Source organism: Dreissena polymorpha, chromosome 5, assembly GCF_020536995.1.
Source record: "Dreissena polymorpha isolate Duluth1 chromosome 5, UMN_Dpol_1.0, whole genome shotgun sequence".
Taxonomy (NCBI): Eukaryota; Metazoa; Mollusca; class Bivalvia; order Myida; family Dreissenidae; genus Dreissena; species Dreissena polymorpha.
The window spans coordinates 32,336,197-32,356,947 of NC_068359.1; the positions used below are offsets into that span (position 1 = coordinate 32,336,197).

General features: G+C 38.6%; 1 protein-coding gene and 1 long non-coding RNA gene across 6 annotated transcripts in view; both read right to left on the reverse strand.

Moving 5' to 3' along the window:
• Positions 1-20,751, reverse strand: part of LOC127881768 (optineurin-like) — a 36,801-nt gene that overhangs the window by 4,168 nt on the left and 11,882 nt on the right. For 3 of the 5 annotated variants that reach the window (XM_052429902.1, XM_052429904.1, XM_052429903.1), the window contains exons 6-16: positions 17,053-17,124; positions 15,304-15,486; positions 13,894-14,032; positions 12,318-12,445; positions 10,543-10,710; positions 9,459-9,583; positions 8,531-8,683; positions 7,767-7,881; positions 6,255-6,425; positions 5,350-5,565; positions 1,178-1,357 (exon numbers count right to left, since the gene is read on the reverse strand). In XM_052429902.1, coding sequence (XP_052285862.1) covers positions 1,178-1,357; positions 5,350-5,565; positions 6,255-6,425; positions 7,767-7,881; positions 8,531-8,683; positions 9,459-9,583; positions 10,543-10,710; positions 12,318-12,445; positions 13,894-14,032; positions 15,304-15,486; positions 17,053-17,124 — 1,650 coding nt within the window. Of the gene's footprint in view, positions 1-1,177; positions 1,358-5,349; positions 5,566-6,254; positions 6,426-7,766; positions 7,882-8,530; positions 8,684-9,458; positions 9,584-9,689; positions 9,732-10,059; positions 10,102-10,542; positions 10,711-12,317; positions 12,446-13,893; positions 14,033-15,303; positions 15,487-17,052; positions 17,125-20,751 lie in introns of all 5 variants that reach the window. The other 2 variants (XM_052429905.1, XM_052429906.1) reach the window with 2 other exon arrangements.
• Positions 2,871-4,100, reverse strand: LOC127881799 (uncharacterized). Its single transcript, XR_008050280.1, has 2 exons — positions 3,696-4,100; positions 2,871-3,551 (listed from the first exon to the last, which is right to left on the reverse strand). It is a non-coding gene; the product is annotated as an uncharacterized LOC127881799 (long non-coding RNA).

The following is a 20,751-nucleotide window of genomic DNA, read 5'->3' on the forward strand; positions in this document are numbered from 1 at the left end:
CCTCAAGATAAAAATTCTGACCAAATTTCATAAAGATTGGATGAAAACTGTGACCTCTACTGTCTACACAAGGTTTTTCTATTATTTGACCTAGTTTTTGACCTAGTGACCTAGTTTTTGACCCCAGATGACCCAAATACAATCCCAACCCAGATTTCATCAAATTTCAACATTTTGACCAAATTTCATAAAGATTGGATGAAAACTGGGACCTCTATTGTCTACACAAGGTTTTTCTATTATTTGACCTAGTTTTTGACCTAGTGACCTAGTTTTTGACCCCAGATAACCCAAATACAATCCCAAACCAGATTTCATCAAGATAAACATTCTGACAAAATTTCATAAAGATTGGATGAAAACTGTGACCTCTACTGTCTACACAAACAAATTGTTGACGGACGCACGCACACACGCACGCACACAAACACAACAGACGCTGGACATCACACGGTCACATAAGCTCACCATGTCACTTCGTGACAGGTGAGCTAAAAAACAGCCAACATGAGAACTTCAATCTTTCTCTGGATCTTGCTTTTTAACACATACCATGTCGAAGCAAAGGCATTCTGTCATTCAGTTAGGTTAATCAGTAATTAAAGGCTCAATAAATTAAAGTAAACCAATACTTGTCCTTGTGCAATGTACAGAGGGGGTAATCACATGATAGTCAAGATGGCAACGTCCATGCAGAGACAGGTATTTTTCACAGTTTTATACCCTTTATTACGTGTACAAATTTTTTTAATGCCGCTCACTTTCCAGACATATCAGCAAGAAAGATACAAGCGTTTATTTCCTATTAATGTTCACTCTATATATTGACTTTACCAGCTGCAAATTTTTTTAGCATGATGACCAAATTACAGCTCCAAAATTCACAGCGAGTAAAGTCGAGATATAAAGCGAATTTTAATATGAAATAAAAGCTAGTAACTTTTTACTGACATGGCTGGCGAGTGAGCCTCATTTAAAAATCAAACAAAAGTAATAAAGGGTATACAACGGCGAAAAATACCTGTCTTGGCATGGACGTCGCCATATTTACTTTCACCTGATTATCCCCTCGGATGTTTTTGCTTACCCAATCTTAAACATATGCATAAAGAATAGGCTTAGAACCAAGTTTGACTCAACATTTAAGCAATTCTGGATGTTTTTTTTACATCATTACCTGGTTTACGGATCCCACATTTGTAGCGCCCATGTTGTCCTCTTGTCCATGCTCGACTGGTTGCCCGTGACTACCGGCAGGAGACTGGGCCCCAGGTCTTGGCGAGCCTTGCTGGCTCCTGGCTCCATAGAGAACATTCTGGGGGGACTGGCTTCTGTGAGGCCCTGTCTGGTTCCCCACCTGTAGATGGGCAATTTCAAGTTATTTGAGCAAAATTGAAATTATTGTAGCCTTGCTCAGAAAAAACTGGGCTAAATGCATGAGCGTAAAAAGTCGTCCCACATTGGAGTCTGCATAGGCTTTTTTAATGACAACACTTTCTGCTTTCATGGTATTTAACTTTTAAAGGACTTCTCTTCTTAAGGAAAATTCAGTTCAGATGGAGAGTGCTGTAACTGATTAGCCTGTGCAGACAACAGGGGCTGACACTTGGGATGACACTTTCCACACAATGTTGATATCACAAGAAAAGCCTTTCATAAGAAAACTCCTTTATAATTAACAAGAGGGCCAAGATGGCCCTAGTTCGCTCACCTGAGAAGAGTGTGTTCATTAAATTTTTACCAAATGTATTGGGCTGTTTGTAAAACATGCATGCCTGCATATGGGCTTTCAGTTGTAATGGCAGCCATTGTGTGAATATGAATATATTAGTCATTGTGACTTTGACTTTTGACCTTGGTTTCTTGAGTTGTCATCTGGACACCATTTTACAGTGTTGAGTCATTGTTATTAAGACGTTTGACCTAGTGACTTGAACATTATGTTGGTCATCTGCCAGTCATGATCAATGTAACTATGAAGATCATGAATCTAGGCGTAAGCATTGTCAGTAAATATCAAGAAACAATTTTATTGTTTTGAGTCACTTTGATGTAGTGATTTGAAATTCAAAAGGGGTATTTTTATAATCATGATCAATGTACCTATGAAGTCTTTATCCTAGGTGAAAGTGTTTTTGAGTTATCATTTGAAAACCAATTGTTGTATTTTGAATCACTGTGACTGTCACCTTTGACCTAGTGACAAGAAGATCAATAGGGATCATTGGTGAGTCATGATCAATGTAGCCAACAGTTAGCAATTTACATTCCAAACCTAAATTTGGTACATGTAGCTGTATATTTTAGAACCCTTTGTCAGCAGTAGCATATATCCATTGTTAATGTCTTCTTTAAGCACAGCCTGTTGACCAGAGCTCACACACCAACAAATTACAGCAAAATGTTATTCCTGATCCCATACATTAACTTCATAAACAATCAATGTGTGAATTCTTCAGCATGACTCATTCCTTCCTCTCTCTCATAATCAATGTTAGGCATCAATGGGTTAATATCAAATTGAGTTGTGTGTGTTTGTTCTTGTGTACTTGTAGATTTTAGAGCACATATGAACTGTAGTGTCCTAGTCTGACAACACAATAATAATTGTATAGTGTTTTCATAGTTGACATGTTAAGATTTTAAATTACAAAACAAACAAATGAATTACATTCCATCTTGCATTGTTTCAAGGTCATCCCACGGTTCGTCTGTCTGGAAATTGTCAATTTAGTGCTTTGTGTTTAATTACCAAAACAAAAAAAAACTTTAAACCACAAACATCTTAAAAAAGATGCAATGATTATAATGCACACATGTCAGATGGATAACAAAGTTATAAGATGTTCAAAACATCTACATGATAAATTCCATTTTTGATTGATTTAATAAGAAAATTCAATCAACTTGACCATTATATTGTTTCATGATCCTAGGCGTAAGCTTTCTTGAGTTATCATCCAAAAACCATTTTACTGTGTCAAGTAACCGTGACCTTGACCTAGTGACCTGAAAGTCAATACGGGTCATCTGCAAGTCATGATCAATGTACCCATGAAGTTTCATGATCCTAGGCAAAGGCCTTCTTGAGTTATAATCTGGAAACCATTTTTCTAAGTTGAAACACCTTGACCTTTGACCTAGTGACCTGAAAATCAATAGGGGTCATCTGCAAGTCATGATCAATGTACCTATGAAGTTTCATGATCCTAGGCATAAGCGTTCTTGAGTAAAACAATTTTACTATTTTGGGTCACCTCAATGTACCTATGAAGTTTCATGATCCTAGGCGTAAGCATTCTTGAGTTATCATCCCGAAACCATTTTTCTAAGTTGAGTCACCGTGACCTTGACCTTTGACCTAGTGACCTGAAAATCAATAGAGGTCATCTGCAAGTCATGATCAATGTACCTATGAAGTTTCATGATCCTAAGCATAAGCGTTCTTGAGTAATCATCCGGAAACCATTTTACTATTTCGGGTCACCTTGACCTTTGACCTAGTGACCTGAAAATCAATAGGGGTCATCTGCAAGTCATGATCAATGTACCTATGAACTTTCATGATCTTAGGCATAAGCGTTCTTGAGCTTCATCTGGAAACCATTTTACTGTTTCGGGTCACCGTGACCTTGACCTTTGATTTAGTGACCTGAAAATCAATACGGGTCATCTGTGAGTCATGATCAATGTACCTATGAAGTTTCATGATCCTAGGCATAAGCGTTCTTGAGTTATCATCCAGAAACCATTTTACTATTTCGGGTCACCGTGACCTTGACCTTTGACCTAGTGACCTCAAAATCAATAGGGGTCATCTGCGAGTCATGATCAATGTACCTATGAAGTTTCATGATCCTAGGCGTAAGCGTTCTTGAGTTATCATCCGGAAACCATTCTACTATTTCGGGTCACCGTGACCTTGACCTTAGACCTAGTGACCTCAAAATCAATAGGGGTCATCTGCGAGTCATGATCACTGTACCTATGAAGTTTCATGATCCTAGGCCTAAGCATTCTTGACTTATCATTCGGAAACCATCTGGTGAACAGACATATGGACAGACATGAGCAAAACAATATACCCCCTCTTCTTCGAAGGGGGCATAAAAATGTGACTTCCATAGTGTTCGATCACAAGGTTTGACCGAAACCATTTTTGAACTCAACTCTTGTATCAAGAAAACAAATGTTCTGACCAAATTTCATGAAAATTGGGCCAAAAATGTGACTTCTAGAGTGTAAACGTTTTCACTATATACATATACAGAACAAGGGCTGTTTGTAAAACATGCATGCCCCCCATATGGGCTGTCAATTGTAGTGGCAGCCATTGTGGGAATACCTTTTTTGTCACTGTGACCTTGAGCTTTGACCTAGTGACCTGAAAATCAATAGGGGTCATCTGCCAGTCATGATCAATGTACCAATGAAGTTTCATGATCCTAGGCCTAAGCGTTCTTGAGTTATCATCCGGAAACCATCTGGTGGACGGACCGACGGACAGACGGACCGACCGACAGACATGTGCAAAACAATATACCCCCTCTTCTTCGAAAGGGGGCATAAAAATGCCCACTGGCGGCCATGTGTTTTCACCGGTCCGAATCATTGTCGAACTCGTCCAAGATATCAATAAAACCAATGTTTTGACCAACTTTCATGATGATTGGGCAAAAATTGTGACTTCTACAGTGTTTACAAGGTTTCTCTATAGCCAAATAGGAAAAACTGCCACTATATACACATAAAGAAAAATGCCCCGCCCACTGGCGGCCATGTTTTTTCACCGATCTGGACCATTTTCAAACTCGTCCGAGATATCAATAAAACCAATGTTTTGACCAATTTTCATGATGATTGGACAAAAATTGTGACTTCTAGAGTGTTTACAAGGTGTCTCTATAGCCAAATAGGGAAAACTGCCACTATATACATATAGAGAAAAATGCCCCGCCCATTGGCGGCCATGTTTTTTCACCGATCTGGACCATTTTCGAACTTGTCCGAGATATCAATTAAATCAATGTTTAAACCACCTTTCATGAAGATTGGGCCAAAATTGTGACTTCTATAGTGTTTACAAGGTTTCTCTATAGCCACTTTTAAACTCAATCAAGATATCATTAAGACAAACATTTTGACAAAGTAACATGAAGATTGAACATAAAATGTGACTTCTACACTCACAAGGTTTTTCCTTTTTTTGACCTAGTGACCTAGTTTTTACCCGGCACAATCCAGTTTCGAACTCGGCCGAGATTTTATTGCACAGGCTAATCTGGGACGACACTTGATGAAAGCTAAGCAAAGTTGTCCCAGAATAAGGCTTTACTTTAAATCGCTCACCTTCAAATGGCTTTGCAGTTGCTGTTGATGGGACGGGGAGGCGTGACGACGCTGCATTTCAGCGAGAGACTTCCTCGAGTAATTCTCGAGCTCATCCAACAGCTGCTGATTCTTCAGCTCCAAGTTCTTCATCTCCTGGATGAGGTTCTCTTTCTCTTCCACCTGTCTCTCCCTCGCGAATCGTTCTGCATCGAAATCCTGCTTCCAGACATCGGCCTACAATAAATGATTTAGCTTCAATTAACCTTTTACCACTAAATAAGCACTGTGACGCCTTACTAGACCCTTACAAAAATCTTATTCAATTTGAAACCTTTCTTACTAGATTCAAGATTTAAGGCTTTATTTCCAACCCTCAGACACTGATGAGCAGCGAGCAGCAAAGCACCTTAAAGGAACCTTTTCAAAGATTTTGGCATCTATTGAAGTTTGTAATTAAATGCTTTATATTGATAAATGTTAATATTGGATCTAAAAAGCTCTAGTAAAAAACAAGAATGAAATTAAAGAAAAAAAGTAACCCTCAACTAGACTCAAACCACTGTCACCTGGAGTAAAAGTCTATCGCTTAGACCAATCGGCCATCCGTGCTCAAACTATGACTACTGTATTTTATACTTTATATAAGCATTCCTCGTAGTGTCACAAAATATAACGACAACAACAGAACTCTCCAAATTCTTCAATCGTTTATGGGTTGCAATGCTTTATAATGTCCAGGTTTTTAAATAGTTAACTTCATGTTTGAACAATTAGAATGTACTTTTTAATGCATTGAAAGTTGAAGCTTAGGCTCATAAATATCATAATTCTGACAATGCCACCCAGATATTTTAGCTATTAAAATATATTTTATTATTATTACATCAAGCACAAAACTCTCAATTCCCGATCCCCATTCCCACCTGAGCTCTCAGCACGGGTATGGTGTTGTCCACCTCATCTCGCAGCCTGCCGATCTCTGCCTTTAGCTCCTTTATCTGTTCCTCGCGGTAAGTGATGGCCTCCTCCGCGGCGATCGTCTGTGCAGTCAGACGGTTGATCTCCTCAAGCTGCTGGCGACTCTGTGGTCCGGACTGAAGCGGATACCGTACATTACCATGTATTACGCACAGTTTTATAATCCCATATTTCAATTTAAAAGTCATTCGATCCCCATTGTTGGAGTGTTCTTTAGATTTCCGCCATAGAATAAGCCTTAGGCTTTCTATGCAATCAAGCAAAAATAAATAGGTAACGTTTAAACTAATTTAAAAGTCAGTGCGGGTGTTTCACATTGACACAACCCTATTATGAGCGCTAATTTTCAAAAAAATCATTGCACTATCCTAAAAATCAAATACAGATACATAGAAAAAAACAGGTTACTGCATGATAATTTTGTAATATATCAGGCAAGGCTAAGAATAAAATTAATGGCGAGGCTTGAGGGGGCACGTTATACATGGTTGTGCGTAATAAATGGTAAACAAGGGATGTGTTTGTCAGAAACACAGTGCCCCCTATTGCGCTTCTTTGAAGCCATATATTTGACCTTGAAGGATGACCTTGACCTTTCACCACTCAAAATGTGCAGCTCCATTAGATACACATGCATGGTAAATATCAAGCTGCTATCTTCAATAATGCAAAAGTTATTGCAAAACTTTTACCAAGGTTAAAGTTTTGGGACACACACAATGAATGACAGACAGACAGGCCAAAAACAATATACCCCCGATCTTTCAATCCGGGGGCATAAAAATGGAATTAAGAATTGTAAAAGAATATTTAATATTCAAAATGGATTTTTTTTAAATCTTTTTTGTTGGCAAAAGATCTTACAATCACTTAAAGTTACGGCTTGATTGTAGTTGAATGAAAAAGGGAGCTTAATGGTGAGTATGGCGCTTAAATAAAGAACATGACAAAAACATTTCCTACAGTGGGTATTAATTTATGTTGAGGTTAAGCCTTTATGCTTCTAAAAAACGTGTTTTGTAATGTTAAACTGCCTGATTGTCAAACTAACTGAACAGCCAATTAGAAACGGCTTCATCGCCGCAATGTGTCCCACAAAAAGAGTCCTAGAAATAGAATGAGCATTATATGTGACAAGACAAAGACATCAGAGCTATAGATTAACCCTTTCCACCATAAGAAGCAAAGTGAAAATGGCTTTTGCAACCAGCATAAAACCAGAACAGCCTGCAAGTTACTCGCAGTCTGTTCAGGTTTTATGCTGTTTGCTTCTCATCAGTAACTAAGGTTTGCAAATGAAGCCTTTAAAACTTGAATTTAATAAGAAAGGTATTTAATCAAATGCAACTTTCTAAGAGACTACAAATGCGTATCTAAGTGGGAAAGGGTAAATCGAAGTCTGCCTAATTATGTCACAGAAAACCGCTAAATAAAGCAGTTTGTTTTGATGATCTTACTGCCCCAGCTGGTTGGTTTTGAACATTGGCCTTGTATTCATCGAATGTGTCCAGTAACTCTTTGTAGTCCGAAACAAGCTGATTAAAGGAAGCTCGGAACTCCATCAAGTTCTTCCTGAAATATTTAATTGTATGATATGATTTGAACAGAAAAGGTTCGAGATTATTGCACTTTTGTCGTACCGTGAAGCTGGCAAATTATGAGACTCACTCAGATGTCCACAAAGTAAGAAAACCCTGCTAAACAACTTGGATTTTCCGTGATAGCTTTTTACTCTCTGCCCAATAGAAAAGATTCCTGTCCAGATCTCTATATTAAGTACAAAGGAAAGACCACTCATTTCTATTCATCCCGGAAAAATTGAAACAAATCCTCACATATTGAAACTCAATGGATTAAAAGACAAACAGAAGCTGATAAACCAATCAACAAACAATCATAACCATGTCCCTATGGTGTAGTGGGTAAGGTATCCGCCTAGCAACCAGGAAGGTCCTGGGCTCAATCCACACTGTAGGAGCATTCTTTACATCACCTCCGATGATAGCAAGGGACTGGTTCTACCCAGCATACTGAATTGAGAGTGTTTCACTCTGCTTTAGGTTTTCAATTCAATCGAGCTAAAATAAATAGGTTTAAAACCAATCAACACCCAGTTAAATGAATTGAGAGCGTTTCTCTATGCCTTAGGCTTTCAATTCAATCGAGCTAAAATAAATAGGTTCAAAACCAATCAACATATAAGAAGACGCCAATTCCTTACTTGGAAGTTGCATGCTCCATTCGCTCCTTGTTGATAGTGTCCTCAGAAATGGCGAGGTTTGCCTTTAGATTACGGACATAGTTCTCGAACTCCTGCTGTGCCTGCATGTACTGCTGCTCTCGGACTCGAATATGCTCTTCCAGCTCCATAATCCTGACATTCAAACATGGCACATAGTCTTTGTTTCTTTGTAAAATTTTGGGCCGAAATTCGTCCCAATTCCCAATGTCAAAAAATTATACATTTTTCCCTAATGGCAGCCTAAAATTCCCAATTGAAATTTCAACCATTTTTTAGTATTTATTATATATAAATACAAAAATTATATTTGTACACTGAACAGTGTTACAGCTTGTTTTGCATGAGCAAACTATTTGCTTAAGATGTTCATTTCAATAAGCTGGCATGTTAGACATGTATGCTATGAACTTATAATGATCCATTTAGTTTAAGTATTTATGTTTGATAATCCCTTGAGTTGAAGAAATTTTTGTTTGATGTGAGCAAGAAAATGTTATCATAAAGAAAATCTGAATATTGATCATGAATCAAAATCTGATAAGCAAACATTTAAAAAATAAATACAGGCATTGTTTTTAAAGATAAGAAAATGCTGATTTTTGGCCTGAAATCTATGAAAACTACAGGTTGACAGAATTGGTTGTCAGACTGTAATGTGTACCTGGGCAATTTCTTATTGATGGTCTTTGAAGCAATGTCCAATAAAGGGTTGTCTGAATTGGTTGTCTGATTGTAATATATACCTGGCTGATTTCTTATTGATGGTCTTTGAGGCCATGTCCTATTAAGGGTTGTCTGAATTGGTTGTCTGACTGTAATGTGTACCTGGGCGATTTCTTATTGATGGTCTTTGAGGCCATGTCCAATAAAGGGTTGTCGGAATTGGTTGTCTGATTGTAATATATACCTGGCTGATTTCTTATCGATGGTCTTTGAGGCCATGTCCAATTTGCTGGACTGCTCCTGGACTTCTTGGATCAGTGACATCACCTGGGACTTGAGGCTCTGAACATCCCCACTGTATGGCTGGGACTGTAAGACAAGTCAAAGATCAGTGACATCACCTGGGACTTGAGGCTCTGAACATCCCCACTGTGTGGCTGGGACTGTAAGACAAGTCAAAGATCAGTGACATCACCTGGGACTTGAGGCTCTGAACATCCCCACTGTATGGCTGGGACTGTAAGACAAGTCAAAGATCAGTGACATCACCTGGAACTTGAGGCTCTGAACATCCCCACTGTATGGCTGGGTGTGTAAGACAAGTCAAAGATCAGTGACATCACCTGGGACTTGAGGCTCTGAACATCCCCACTGTATGGCTGGGACTGTAAGACAAGTCAAAGATCAGTGACATCACCTGGGACTTGAGGCTCTGAACATCCCCACTGTATGGCTGGGACTGTAAGACAAGTCAAAGATCAGTGACATCACCTGGGACTTGAGGCTCTGAACATCCCCACTGTATGGCTGGGACTGTAAGACAAGTCAAAGATCAGTGACATCACCTGGGACTTGAGGCTCTGAACGTCCCCGCTGTGAGGCTGGGTCTGTAAGGCATTTCAAGGGTGCCTTTATTTGCAAGTGAGACAGGTTTATCATAGTCCTATTGCACAAATACCATTATAAGGTAAATTAACTGTTGACAAATGAGCCTCGCTATGGTAAATCAGGGCTTAATGCATGTGTAAAAAGGGTCATTCCAGATTAGTTTGTGCAATCCGTACTGGCTAATGAGGGACGACACTCTTCGCTTTTATGGTATTTTTAGTTTAAAGGAAGTCTCTTCTTAGCAAAATATAGTTAAAGCGGAAAGTTTGAATATAGTTAAAGCGGAAAGTTTGTCCCTGATTAGCCTGTGTGGACTGCACAGGCTAATCTGGGAGGACACTTTTCGCAAATGCATTAAGCCCCATTTTCCCAGAGCACAGCTATATTTTATAACAGACTCAATTGTTAAGAAATCGTGATCCGTTTCCTTATATACATACATATTTGGTGTGTTTCAGTTCCGAGTTGAGATGGTCGAGCTGTTTCAAGAGGTCCTCCCGTTGCCGCTGGTGTTCGAGGGTCACGTTCTCCAGCTGGCTGTCCAGCTGCTCCTTGTAGTGGGTCAGCATCTGCTCCTTCTCTCCAAGCTGGCCACGCAGACGGGAGATCTGAAACACACATAGGTTTGAGCCTCACTCTGGGAAAATGGGGCTTAATGCATGTGCGTAAAGTATAGTCCCCTAGATTAGTCTGTGCAGTACGCAAAGGTTAATCAGGGAAGACACTTTACGCCTACACTGGATTTTTGGTTCAGAAGAAACTTTGTATCATTGAAAAATCCCTTAAAAGTGGAAGGTGTCGTTCCTGATAAGCCTGTGCAGACTGCAAAAGCAAATCTGAAAAAAAACTTTATGCACATGCATTAAGCCCCGTTTTCCTAAGAAAGAGGCTCATAGAACTAAGAAAGAGGGCAAATGAATCTAAGGTGCTCACCTGAGACCCAGAGGAACTAAATTGTTCTGAGCAAAGTTTCATTAAGATTAGGCAATTAATGTGGCCTCTAGAGTATTCACAAGCTTTCTTTTTTTAATTTGACCTTGCGACTTAGTTTTCGACCCCAAATGTGCAAGTTTCAAACTCGGCCCAGATATCATCAGGACACATCTTCTGACCAAGTTTTATCAAGACTGGTCCATACATTTGCTCTCTAGAGTTTTCACAAGCTTTTTCTGTTATTTGACCCCACAAGACCCAGATTTGGACTCAGTTGAGCTATCATTGGGACATTTGTTTTTACCAAGTTTTATGCAGATTGGGAAATAAATGTGGCCTCTAGAGTGTTAATAAGGTTTTTCTTTAATTTGACCTGTAGACCTAGGTTAAAACTCAATGTGACCCAGTTTTAAAGTGTGGAGAAATCATTGGGTCAAACGGTGTTGACAAAATTCATGAAATTGGGATGTGGTCTCTAGAGAGTTCACAATGCCTAAGATGGATGACATGGTGGGAAAAGGCAATACAAAAGCTCAGAATGAGTATGTTGTGAGCTTAAAAAGCTTTTCCGTCATGTAAAAAGAACAAAACTTTTCCTCCAAGTACACAGTTTAATAAGCTATTCTCTATTTACAAAGTTAAATAAGCTTTTATACTTGCACATTCCTATATAACAACAGATACAAAAACAAGATATGTGTTTGTCAGAAACACTATGTCCCCTTCTGCGCCGCTTTGAAGCTATATATTTGAGCTTTGACCTTAAAGGATGACCTTGACCTTTCACCACTCAAAATGTGCAGCTCCATGAGATACACATGCATGCCAAATATGAAGTTGATATCTTCAATATTGCAAAAGTTATGGCAAAATGTTAAAGTTGGAGCAAACAAACACACAAACCAACCAACCAACAGACAGGGCAAAAACAATATGTCCCCCACTATAGTGGTGGGGATCTAATAATAGCCTATATAACAAATGAAAAATTCATTGAAAGCCTTGCTCTGGGAAAACGGGACTTAATGCATGTTTGCAGTGTTTTTCCAGATAAGCCTGTGCAGTCTGCACAGGCTAATCAAGGACAACTTTTTATCTGCTCTCATTGTATTTTTGGTTTAATAATGAAGTCTCTTCAGCGAAAAATCAAGCAATGGGGGGAAGTGTTGTCCCTGCTTAGCTTGTGCAGACTGCACATTCTAATCTGGGATGACACTTTATGCACGTAGCCTCATTTTCCCAGTTTAAGGCTCATTATGTATATTCAAGAAAAGGTCCTTACCTCAAGTTCTTGGTTAGACAACATATGCATCTGCTGTGAGGCTTTCTGTCGCTCCTCTTGCAGCTTTAGTTGCAGCTCAGAACTCTGAGAGGTTTTAGCCAACGCGCTTTTCCTGGCCTTCACATGATCTGGCATACGAAGACCCATGTCAAAATGAGTCAACCTTGTTTTGTTACGATATTTTTTCACAAACTTGCTGGTGTATGTTTAACAAACTGAGCACAAATAATTTTCATTGAGTAGATAAGCATTAGTTGCTGTCCCATAAAATGATCCTCACTCTGGGAAAACTGGGCTTAATGCATGTGCGTAAAGTGTCATCCCAAACTGCACAGGCTAATCTGGGACGACACTTTCCGCTTTTTCGTTTAAATGAAGTCTCTTTTCACCCAAAATCCATTTAAGGCAAAAAATGTCGGGCCTGATAAGCATTTGCGGACTGCATTTTGATTTTGTTGTGACTGTTCATGTAATACAATCAAGCCTCAGTAGGTTAACACGCTTTTGAAGACTCTATGTGTAGAAATAAAAGGTACAATCCTATTCACAGTTACATCTCTCGTACATAGACACATTAGTTCCAATCCCTAAACATCATAAAGTACACATTTTTTTTAATTATATCCCTTTAAACAAGAGTAGTGTTTGTCAGAAACACAATGCCCCCTAGTGCGCCGCTTTGAAATAAAATTTTAATATATCATTTGGCAGGTTTAGAAATGATCTCCCTTTTAAAGCTTATTACTTCCCTTGGATTGTATTTTTTTTAAATTTTGACCTTGAAGGATGACCTTGACCTTTCACCACTCAAAATGTGCAGCTTTATGAGATACGCATGCATGCCAAATATCAAGTTGCTATCTTCAATATTGCAAAAGTTATGGCCAATGTTTAAGTTTTCGGACAGACGGACTGACTGACGGACAGGTCAACTGCTATATGCCACCCTACCGGGGGCATAAAACTATTACTTCCCTTGTGAAAATGATCTGTACTTGCCAAATAATAAATAGAAATCATCTCCCTTTAAAGCTTGTTACTTCCCTTGTATTTGTTTTTTTGACCTTTGACCTTGAAGGATGACCTTGACATTGAACATTCACCACTCAAAATGTGCAGCTTCATGAGATACACATGCATGCCAAATATCAAGTTGCTATCTTCAATATTGCAAAAGTAATGGCCAATGTTAAAGTTTTTGGACGGACGGACAGACAGACAGACAGACAGATGGACGGACAGACAGACTGATGAACAGTTCAACTGCTATATGCCACCCTACCGTGGGCATAAAAATGAGCCGTGCTCTAGGTAAATGTGGCTTAATGCGTGTTAGTAAAGTTTCGTCCCAGATTAGCCTGTGCAGTCTGCACAGGCTTATAAGGGAATTCACTTTCGGCTTTTATTTTATTTTGTTTTAAAGGAAGTCTCTTCTAAGCAAAAATCCAGATTTGGCGGAAAGCGTCATCTGGGATTAGCCTGTGCATTCTGCACTGGGACAACACTTTCCCTACACGCATTAAGTCCCCTTTTCCCAGAGCGAGGCTCACAATTTTATCTCCCAATGCCTGCTCACCGAGGTGTGCCATCATATCTGCAGAGCACTGCAGGGCCAGCACCTCCATGTCTGTCTTCTCTGTACTGAACTCCGTCCCCTCGGCAACGGCCCCCTCTGTCACACCTCCGCCGTACATGTACTGGGTTGTAGCCGGCTCCTGAGGCGACACAAGATACAGTGGGGTTTTCACCATTTTGGGAATGGGGCCCAGGCCCTTTGTATTGGGAATAATCGCGTTGTTTGGAAAAAAATTGTGAAATTGGTGATGTTTTTATTTAGTTTAACCTATTAATTTTAGCTCAATTGCATCAAAAGCCTCAGGCTTATTGAGATGCTCTCGAGTCCGTTTCCTGTGCCTATAACCAGTACTTGGTGTCTTTGTAGGAGATCTAAGGAACACTCCCTCAGAGGGGATCCAACCCGTGACCTACCGGTCACTAGGTGGACACCATATTCAGTACACCACGGCGACCTGTTTTTATTTTGCTTGCAAATACTTAAAATTGTTTTCAATATTATACTTACCGGATCTAAGGTTCATGTTATAGAGCTGAATATGGAGATGAGCTAAATGTTGCAATTTATTAATTTTTTTTAATCAAAAATTGAAACCTTTAATTGGGATTGTTAGGATATCATTTGGGAAAAATATTTACTTTTTGACATTGGGAATTGGCCTGAAAAAACACACACACTTAGATGGATTCAAATTAAAAGCTCAAACACTTGTTGATATCAAATAAATGATCAGTACTAACTTATTTGTAACAATTTCGGAAAATTTTGAATTTACCCATGGAGCTTGCAAATGAAAACCCCAATGGTCTTGTTAGTGACAATACATTCATAGCGCTGAGGGAGAACTTGGTCACAAATGCTCATACTTTTATAGCACTAAGGGAGAACTTGGCCACTATTGACTATACCTTAAAGGCACTGAGAGAGAACTTGGTCTTGTTATTGCTCGTACGTTCGAAGCACTGAGGGAGAACTTGGACATTTTTGCTCATATCTTAAAGGCACTGAGTGAGAACTTGGTCTTGTTATTGCTCATACCTTCAAAGCACTGCGGGAGAACTTGGTCATTATTGCTCATACCTTATTGACACTGAGAGAGAAATTGGTCTTGTTATTCTTTCAAAGCACTGAAGGAGAAGTTGGTCTTGATTGCTCAAACCTCCAAAGCACTGAGGGAAAACTTGGTCACTATTGCTCATACCTTCAAAGCACAGAGGGAGAACGTTGTCACTATTGCTCATACTTTCAAAGCACTGAGGATGAACTTAGTCTTGATTGCTCAAACCTTCAAAGCACTGAGGGAGAAATTGGTCACGTTTGATCTTACCTTCAAAGCACTTAGGCAAAACTTTGTAACAATCCGCCTTCCCATAAAAGCACAAAGGGGACCTTGGTCCCAACCGACCTTACCTTTAAAGCACTGAGAGAGAACTTGGTCTTGCTCATATCTCCCAGTAGCTCTTGAAGCCTCTTCTGCATGGCCAGATTGTCTGAGTTCAGCTTGCTGTTCTCAATCTGTATCTCCTCCTTGTGACCTTTCACCTGCTGAAGGTCAGACATCAGCTGCTCATTCTGCTGCTGGTAATGTTGCACCTGCATGAGAGCAAATAACATCTAAGTTTAAACCTATTTAATTAAGCTTGACTGCATTAAAAAACTAATTTTTACTCGAACGCTCTCAAGACCATTTCCTGGGTAGAACCAGTACTTTGTGTCTTCGGGGGAGATCTAAAGAACGCTTCTACAGTGGGGATAGAATCCATGACCTGATGGTCTCTAGGCAGACAACATACCCACTTACACCTAAGAAAACATATCGAAAATTCCCTTACGTAAATTGCTCAAAAAAAAAAAGGACCAAAGGCACTAGGTTCCTCACATGAAACCCAAAGGAACTGAAGTGTTTTGATAAGCTTTAAGTTTTAATAACCATTTTAGAATGAAGCCAATATATCATTAGAACATATATTCTGAGTAAGTTTAAGGTTGATTGGACAAAAAATGTGGCCTTAGAGTGTTAAAAATTGTATATTCGATTTCACACAGAGACCTAGTTTATTATACCACATGACCCAGTATTAAACTCAATCGAGTTGATTTGAAATGATGACCTAGTTTTTGACCCCAGTTATACCATTTTTGAATGTATAATTTGGGGAAATGTTCTTAACAAGTTTTATAAACATTTGGCACTAATTGTGGCCTCTAGAGTTTCCACAAGCTAGTATTTGACCCCCATGTGACCCAGTTTCCGACTCAAAATAAAATTGGGAAAAGTGTTCTGACTGCATTTCATAATTGGGCTATAAATGTGACCTTTAAATTTTTCACTAGCTTTTTCTTTCATTTAACCTATTGACCTATTTTTTTACCCAATTTGACCCTGTTTCTAACTCCTAACTATCCAGATATTAAATGGGCAAATGTTCTTACCAAGTATCATGTACTTTGGGCAATAAATGTGGCCTCTCGAGTGTTCACACGAGTATTGTACAGTGTCACGATGTACTAGTGTTACAGCATAGGATGCACAACAACAAACGAGGGATAAAAAGGAGATCACAAAAGCTCATCATGAGCATGTTGTACTCTGGTTACATGCTCAGTGAGCTAAAAAGTAACACCGGCCAACATATTAAATTGTCTTACAAATACCGGTATGCCAAATTTTAATCACTAACTTTAAATTTTGTTAATTTAATTTGGTAAATGTACCGCTGGAATGCAGTTCTGATTCCCCACTGGAGTCAGAACACAGAATTTTATTTATGTTTTTAAAACTTGTAATGACTTTTCTCTGATAGCAAAACACTTTTGACACATTCAAACTTCCTTACTATCTATAGCTTCCTATTTATAGCATGGATTTGAGCCTTGCTCTGGGAAAACAGGGTTTAATGCATGTGCCTAAAGTGTCGTCCCAGATTAGCCTGTGGAGTCCGCACAGGCTAATCAGGGGCGACACTTTCCACCTAAACTTGATTGTCCCTGAGAAGAGACCTCCCTGAACAAAAAATACCATAAAAGTGGAAAGAGTTGTCCCTGATTAGCCTGTGCAGACTGCACAGGCTAATCCGAAATGACACTTAACGCATATGCATTAAACCACGTTTTCCAAGGCTATGCTCATTTTTAAACAACAACATAACAATCATTTACCTGCTGATTGAGGTCATTGCATCGTCGTTTGTAAGCCTCCAGTTCTCTGTCGTCAACACCGTTTGCAACCACCTGCAACATAAGAACATAGAAACATAAGAACATTAGGAAAATAAGAGCTGCGTTCTGGGAATACTGGGCTTAATGCAAGTGCGTAAAGTGTTGTCCCTGATTAGCATGTGCTGTCTAGATTTTAATTTAGAAGACACTTCTTTTCAAGGAAAAATTCCATAAAAGCAGAAAGTGTTGTCCCTGATTAGCCTGTGCAGACTGCACAGGCTTATCTGGGAATACCCTTTATGCACATGCATGAAGCTAAATTCAAGCTTAAAAACGAGGCTCTTTTAACAATACAAAACCAAATCCATTGATAAACAAAAAATATAAGGTTGGTATGGGACCAACCTGTATTTCTGTCTTTGATTGTACAAAAAAGCCAAATATTAATTGCACCAATACTGACAATATTAAAGAATGTCATTCAGTGAAATGTAACCTCTCAAGTAACACCCAGATATACAAAATAATCAAATTACCATAAATTATATTTCACTTCCGCTGAATGTTAATCCATTTGAGTTTAAATGTAAATGTAAAATAGGGAAATATGGCATGATGAAAAATGAAAGTTTAAAATCTAAATAATATCAATTGCTTGCATGTCTGTAAATTTAAAGGTGTTACTAAACTGTAACTGTTGCACATCAAATAACCACACATGCCACTTTGTCAGAGGGGATCGGACATTTGATGTAAGAAAGGGTTTTCCAACAATTCAAACTTATACAAAATATATGAAATTCATCTTGATACCTCATATTATGGTCTAGACATAACCTGGACAATCAACCTCCGCGCAGAGATTTGACTGGAACCATCATAGCTGAATGAACCAACATAACCAACCACGTGAAGATAGCCATGTGTTACCATAATTTTACTGTTGTTATTTTTACGTTTTTTTTTCAATTTAGGTAACTTATTTTTTATTGTGAACCTAACCTTATATACTATTGTCAAAATGTAATGAAAATGATACTTCTTTTTATAATAAAATACTTAAAACAAGATTTTAAATCAAAAAAAAAAATTTGGGGGGGGGTGGGGTGGGGGGGGTGGGGTGGGGGTATAGTGTGAGGGTGTGGTGGTCATTTGTGAGATGATCTTAAAAAAAAAAAAAAAAAAAAAAAAAAAAAAATTAGGGGGGGGAGGGGGGGGGGGAGGGCACGGGGGATGGTTTGGGTGAAGTCTATTGTGGTATGTCAGGTAAGAGTAGTTTCATCAAAGTATCAATCAAATCTAATCATAAATAAAGAAGTTATGGCAATTTTAGCAAAATTTAATAATTTGACCTTGAGAGTCAAGGTCATTCAAAGGTCAAAGTAAAATTCAAGTTGCCAGGTACAGTAACCTCATGATAGCATGTAAGTATTTGAAGTTTGAAAGCAATAGCCTTGATACTTCGAGTGGATCGAAACACAAAATTTAACCATATATTAAAAGTTACTAAGTCAAAAAAGGGCCATAATTCCGTAACAATGACAACCAGAGTTATGCAACTTGTCCTTTTACTGTACCCTTATGATAGTTTGTGAGTGTTCCAAGTATGAAAGCAATATCTATGATACTTTAGGGGTAAAGTGACCAAAACATAAATCTTAACCAAATTTTCAATTTTCTAAGTATAAAGGGCCCATAATTCCGTCCAAATGCCAGTCAGAGTTACATAACTTTGCCTGCACCGTCCCCTTATGATAGTTCATAAATCTTGCAAGTATGAAAGCAATAGCTTTGATACTGTAGGAATAAAGTGGACCTAAACACAAAACTTAATCAAATTTTCAATTTTCTAAGTATAAAAAGTGCACATAATTCTGTCAAAATGCCAGTCAGAGTTACATTACTTTGCCTGCACAGTCCCCTTATGATAGTTAGTAAGTGTTGCAAGTATGAAAGCAATAGCTTTGATGCTTAAGGAATAAAATGAACCTAAACACAAAACTTAACCAAAATTGTCAATTTTCTAAGTATAAAAAGGGCACATAATTCTGTCAAAATGCATGCCAGAGTTATCTAACTTTGCCTGCCCAGTCCCCTCATGATAGTAAGTAAGTGTACCAAGTTTGAATGCAATAGCATTGATACTTACTGAGAAAAGTGGAACTAAACGCAAAACTTAACCAAAATTTTCAATTTTTTAAGTATAAAAAGGGCACATAATTCTGTCAAAATGCACGCCAGAGTTATCTAACTTTGCCTGCCTAGTCCCCTCATGATAGTAAGTAAGTGTACCAAGTTTGAATGCAATAGCATTGATACTTTCTGAGAAAAGTGGACCTAAACGCAAAACTTAACCGGACGCCGACGCCAACGCCAACGCCAACGCCGACGCCGACGCTGACGCCGACGCTGACGCCGACGCCAAGGTGATGACAATAGCTCATAATTTTTTTTCAAAAAATAGATGAGCTAAAAAAGAAGAAAATCCTACCAAATCTGGAAGGATTTTCTTGTGATGTAAGTGAGAGCAAGGAACGACAACTCTGCTTGAAGATTGCTGGACAACATTTCAGCATGAATTTTCACAAGGGCAATAACTGGGAAATAATGAAAGCGGGAATATTGGTTCCATTCCAATCGACAACCATCATTGAGATCTATCTATCACTGAAATCTCATATTGATACCTTGCATAGCTAGCAATACCGGTTTATGCCCCATTTGAAATTTAAAAGAAGCAAAGTAACAAAGGGAAATAAATCTCAAAACATGGAAACAAGAGTTACGGTTCTTGTGCACTGAACAATCCCTGAAGGAAATCTACTTACCTAATAAGCTTCAATTGATAGCATATTCAAAAGATATGCCCCATAAAAACTTTAATTTAAAAATTAACAAAGGGCCATAACTCTAAAAACGTGGAAGAGAGTTATGATTCTTGTGCACAATACATCACTCGAATGAGATCTGGCTACCTATATAGTCTCAAAATGTTACCTCTTTCACTTTTCAAGCTATGCTCTGTACAAAATAGAAGTACAAAACTTACAAATGTTCATAAGTGCAGGAGAAAGCCTCCGGACAAGTTTCGGTCTACAGACGTCCATGATGATCCCAGTATACCCCCTTAAATATGTACCAGTGGGTATAATAATCACAACACATATGTACTACAACCTCACCCAGTTTTGTATCTTGGTTAGATATTTAATGTTAGTGCACAAACTGTATGTAAAAGTTTGGTAAAGATGCTATGGAAAATGAATTTTCTTTGTTGCAAACAAGGCACATATGTCATTTTTACAGGAAATAAGGGTGATTACGCAAATGATAGCTCTAATTTTACTCTTGTGATGTGGCCAAATCACATCCCAACAAAGATTGTGTGAAAAAAACACACACAGCAAGTAAGGTCGAAAAGTTCACCGAGCACCAAGCACTTCATGCCCATGTGACCTGTACATTTAAGCTGCTGTGTAATGAACATGAGTGATAATTCTCACAGTTTTCTTCCATAAATATGGTCCATGCTCTGAGAAACTAGGGCGTAACACGGGTGCTTAGTGTCTTCCCAGATTAGCCTCTGCAGTCTGCACAGGCTCATCAAGGACAACCCTTTTTGTTTTGTTTTAATTTTTCTTTAAATGAAATTTCTTCTAAACCCAAATCCAGTCTTGACGGAAAGTGTCATCCCTAATT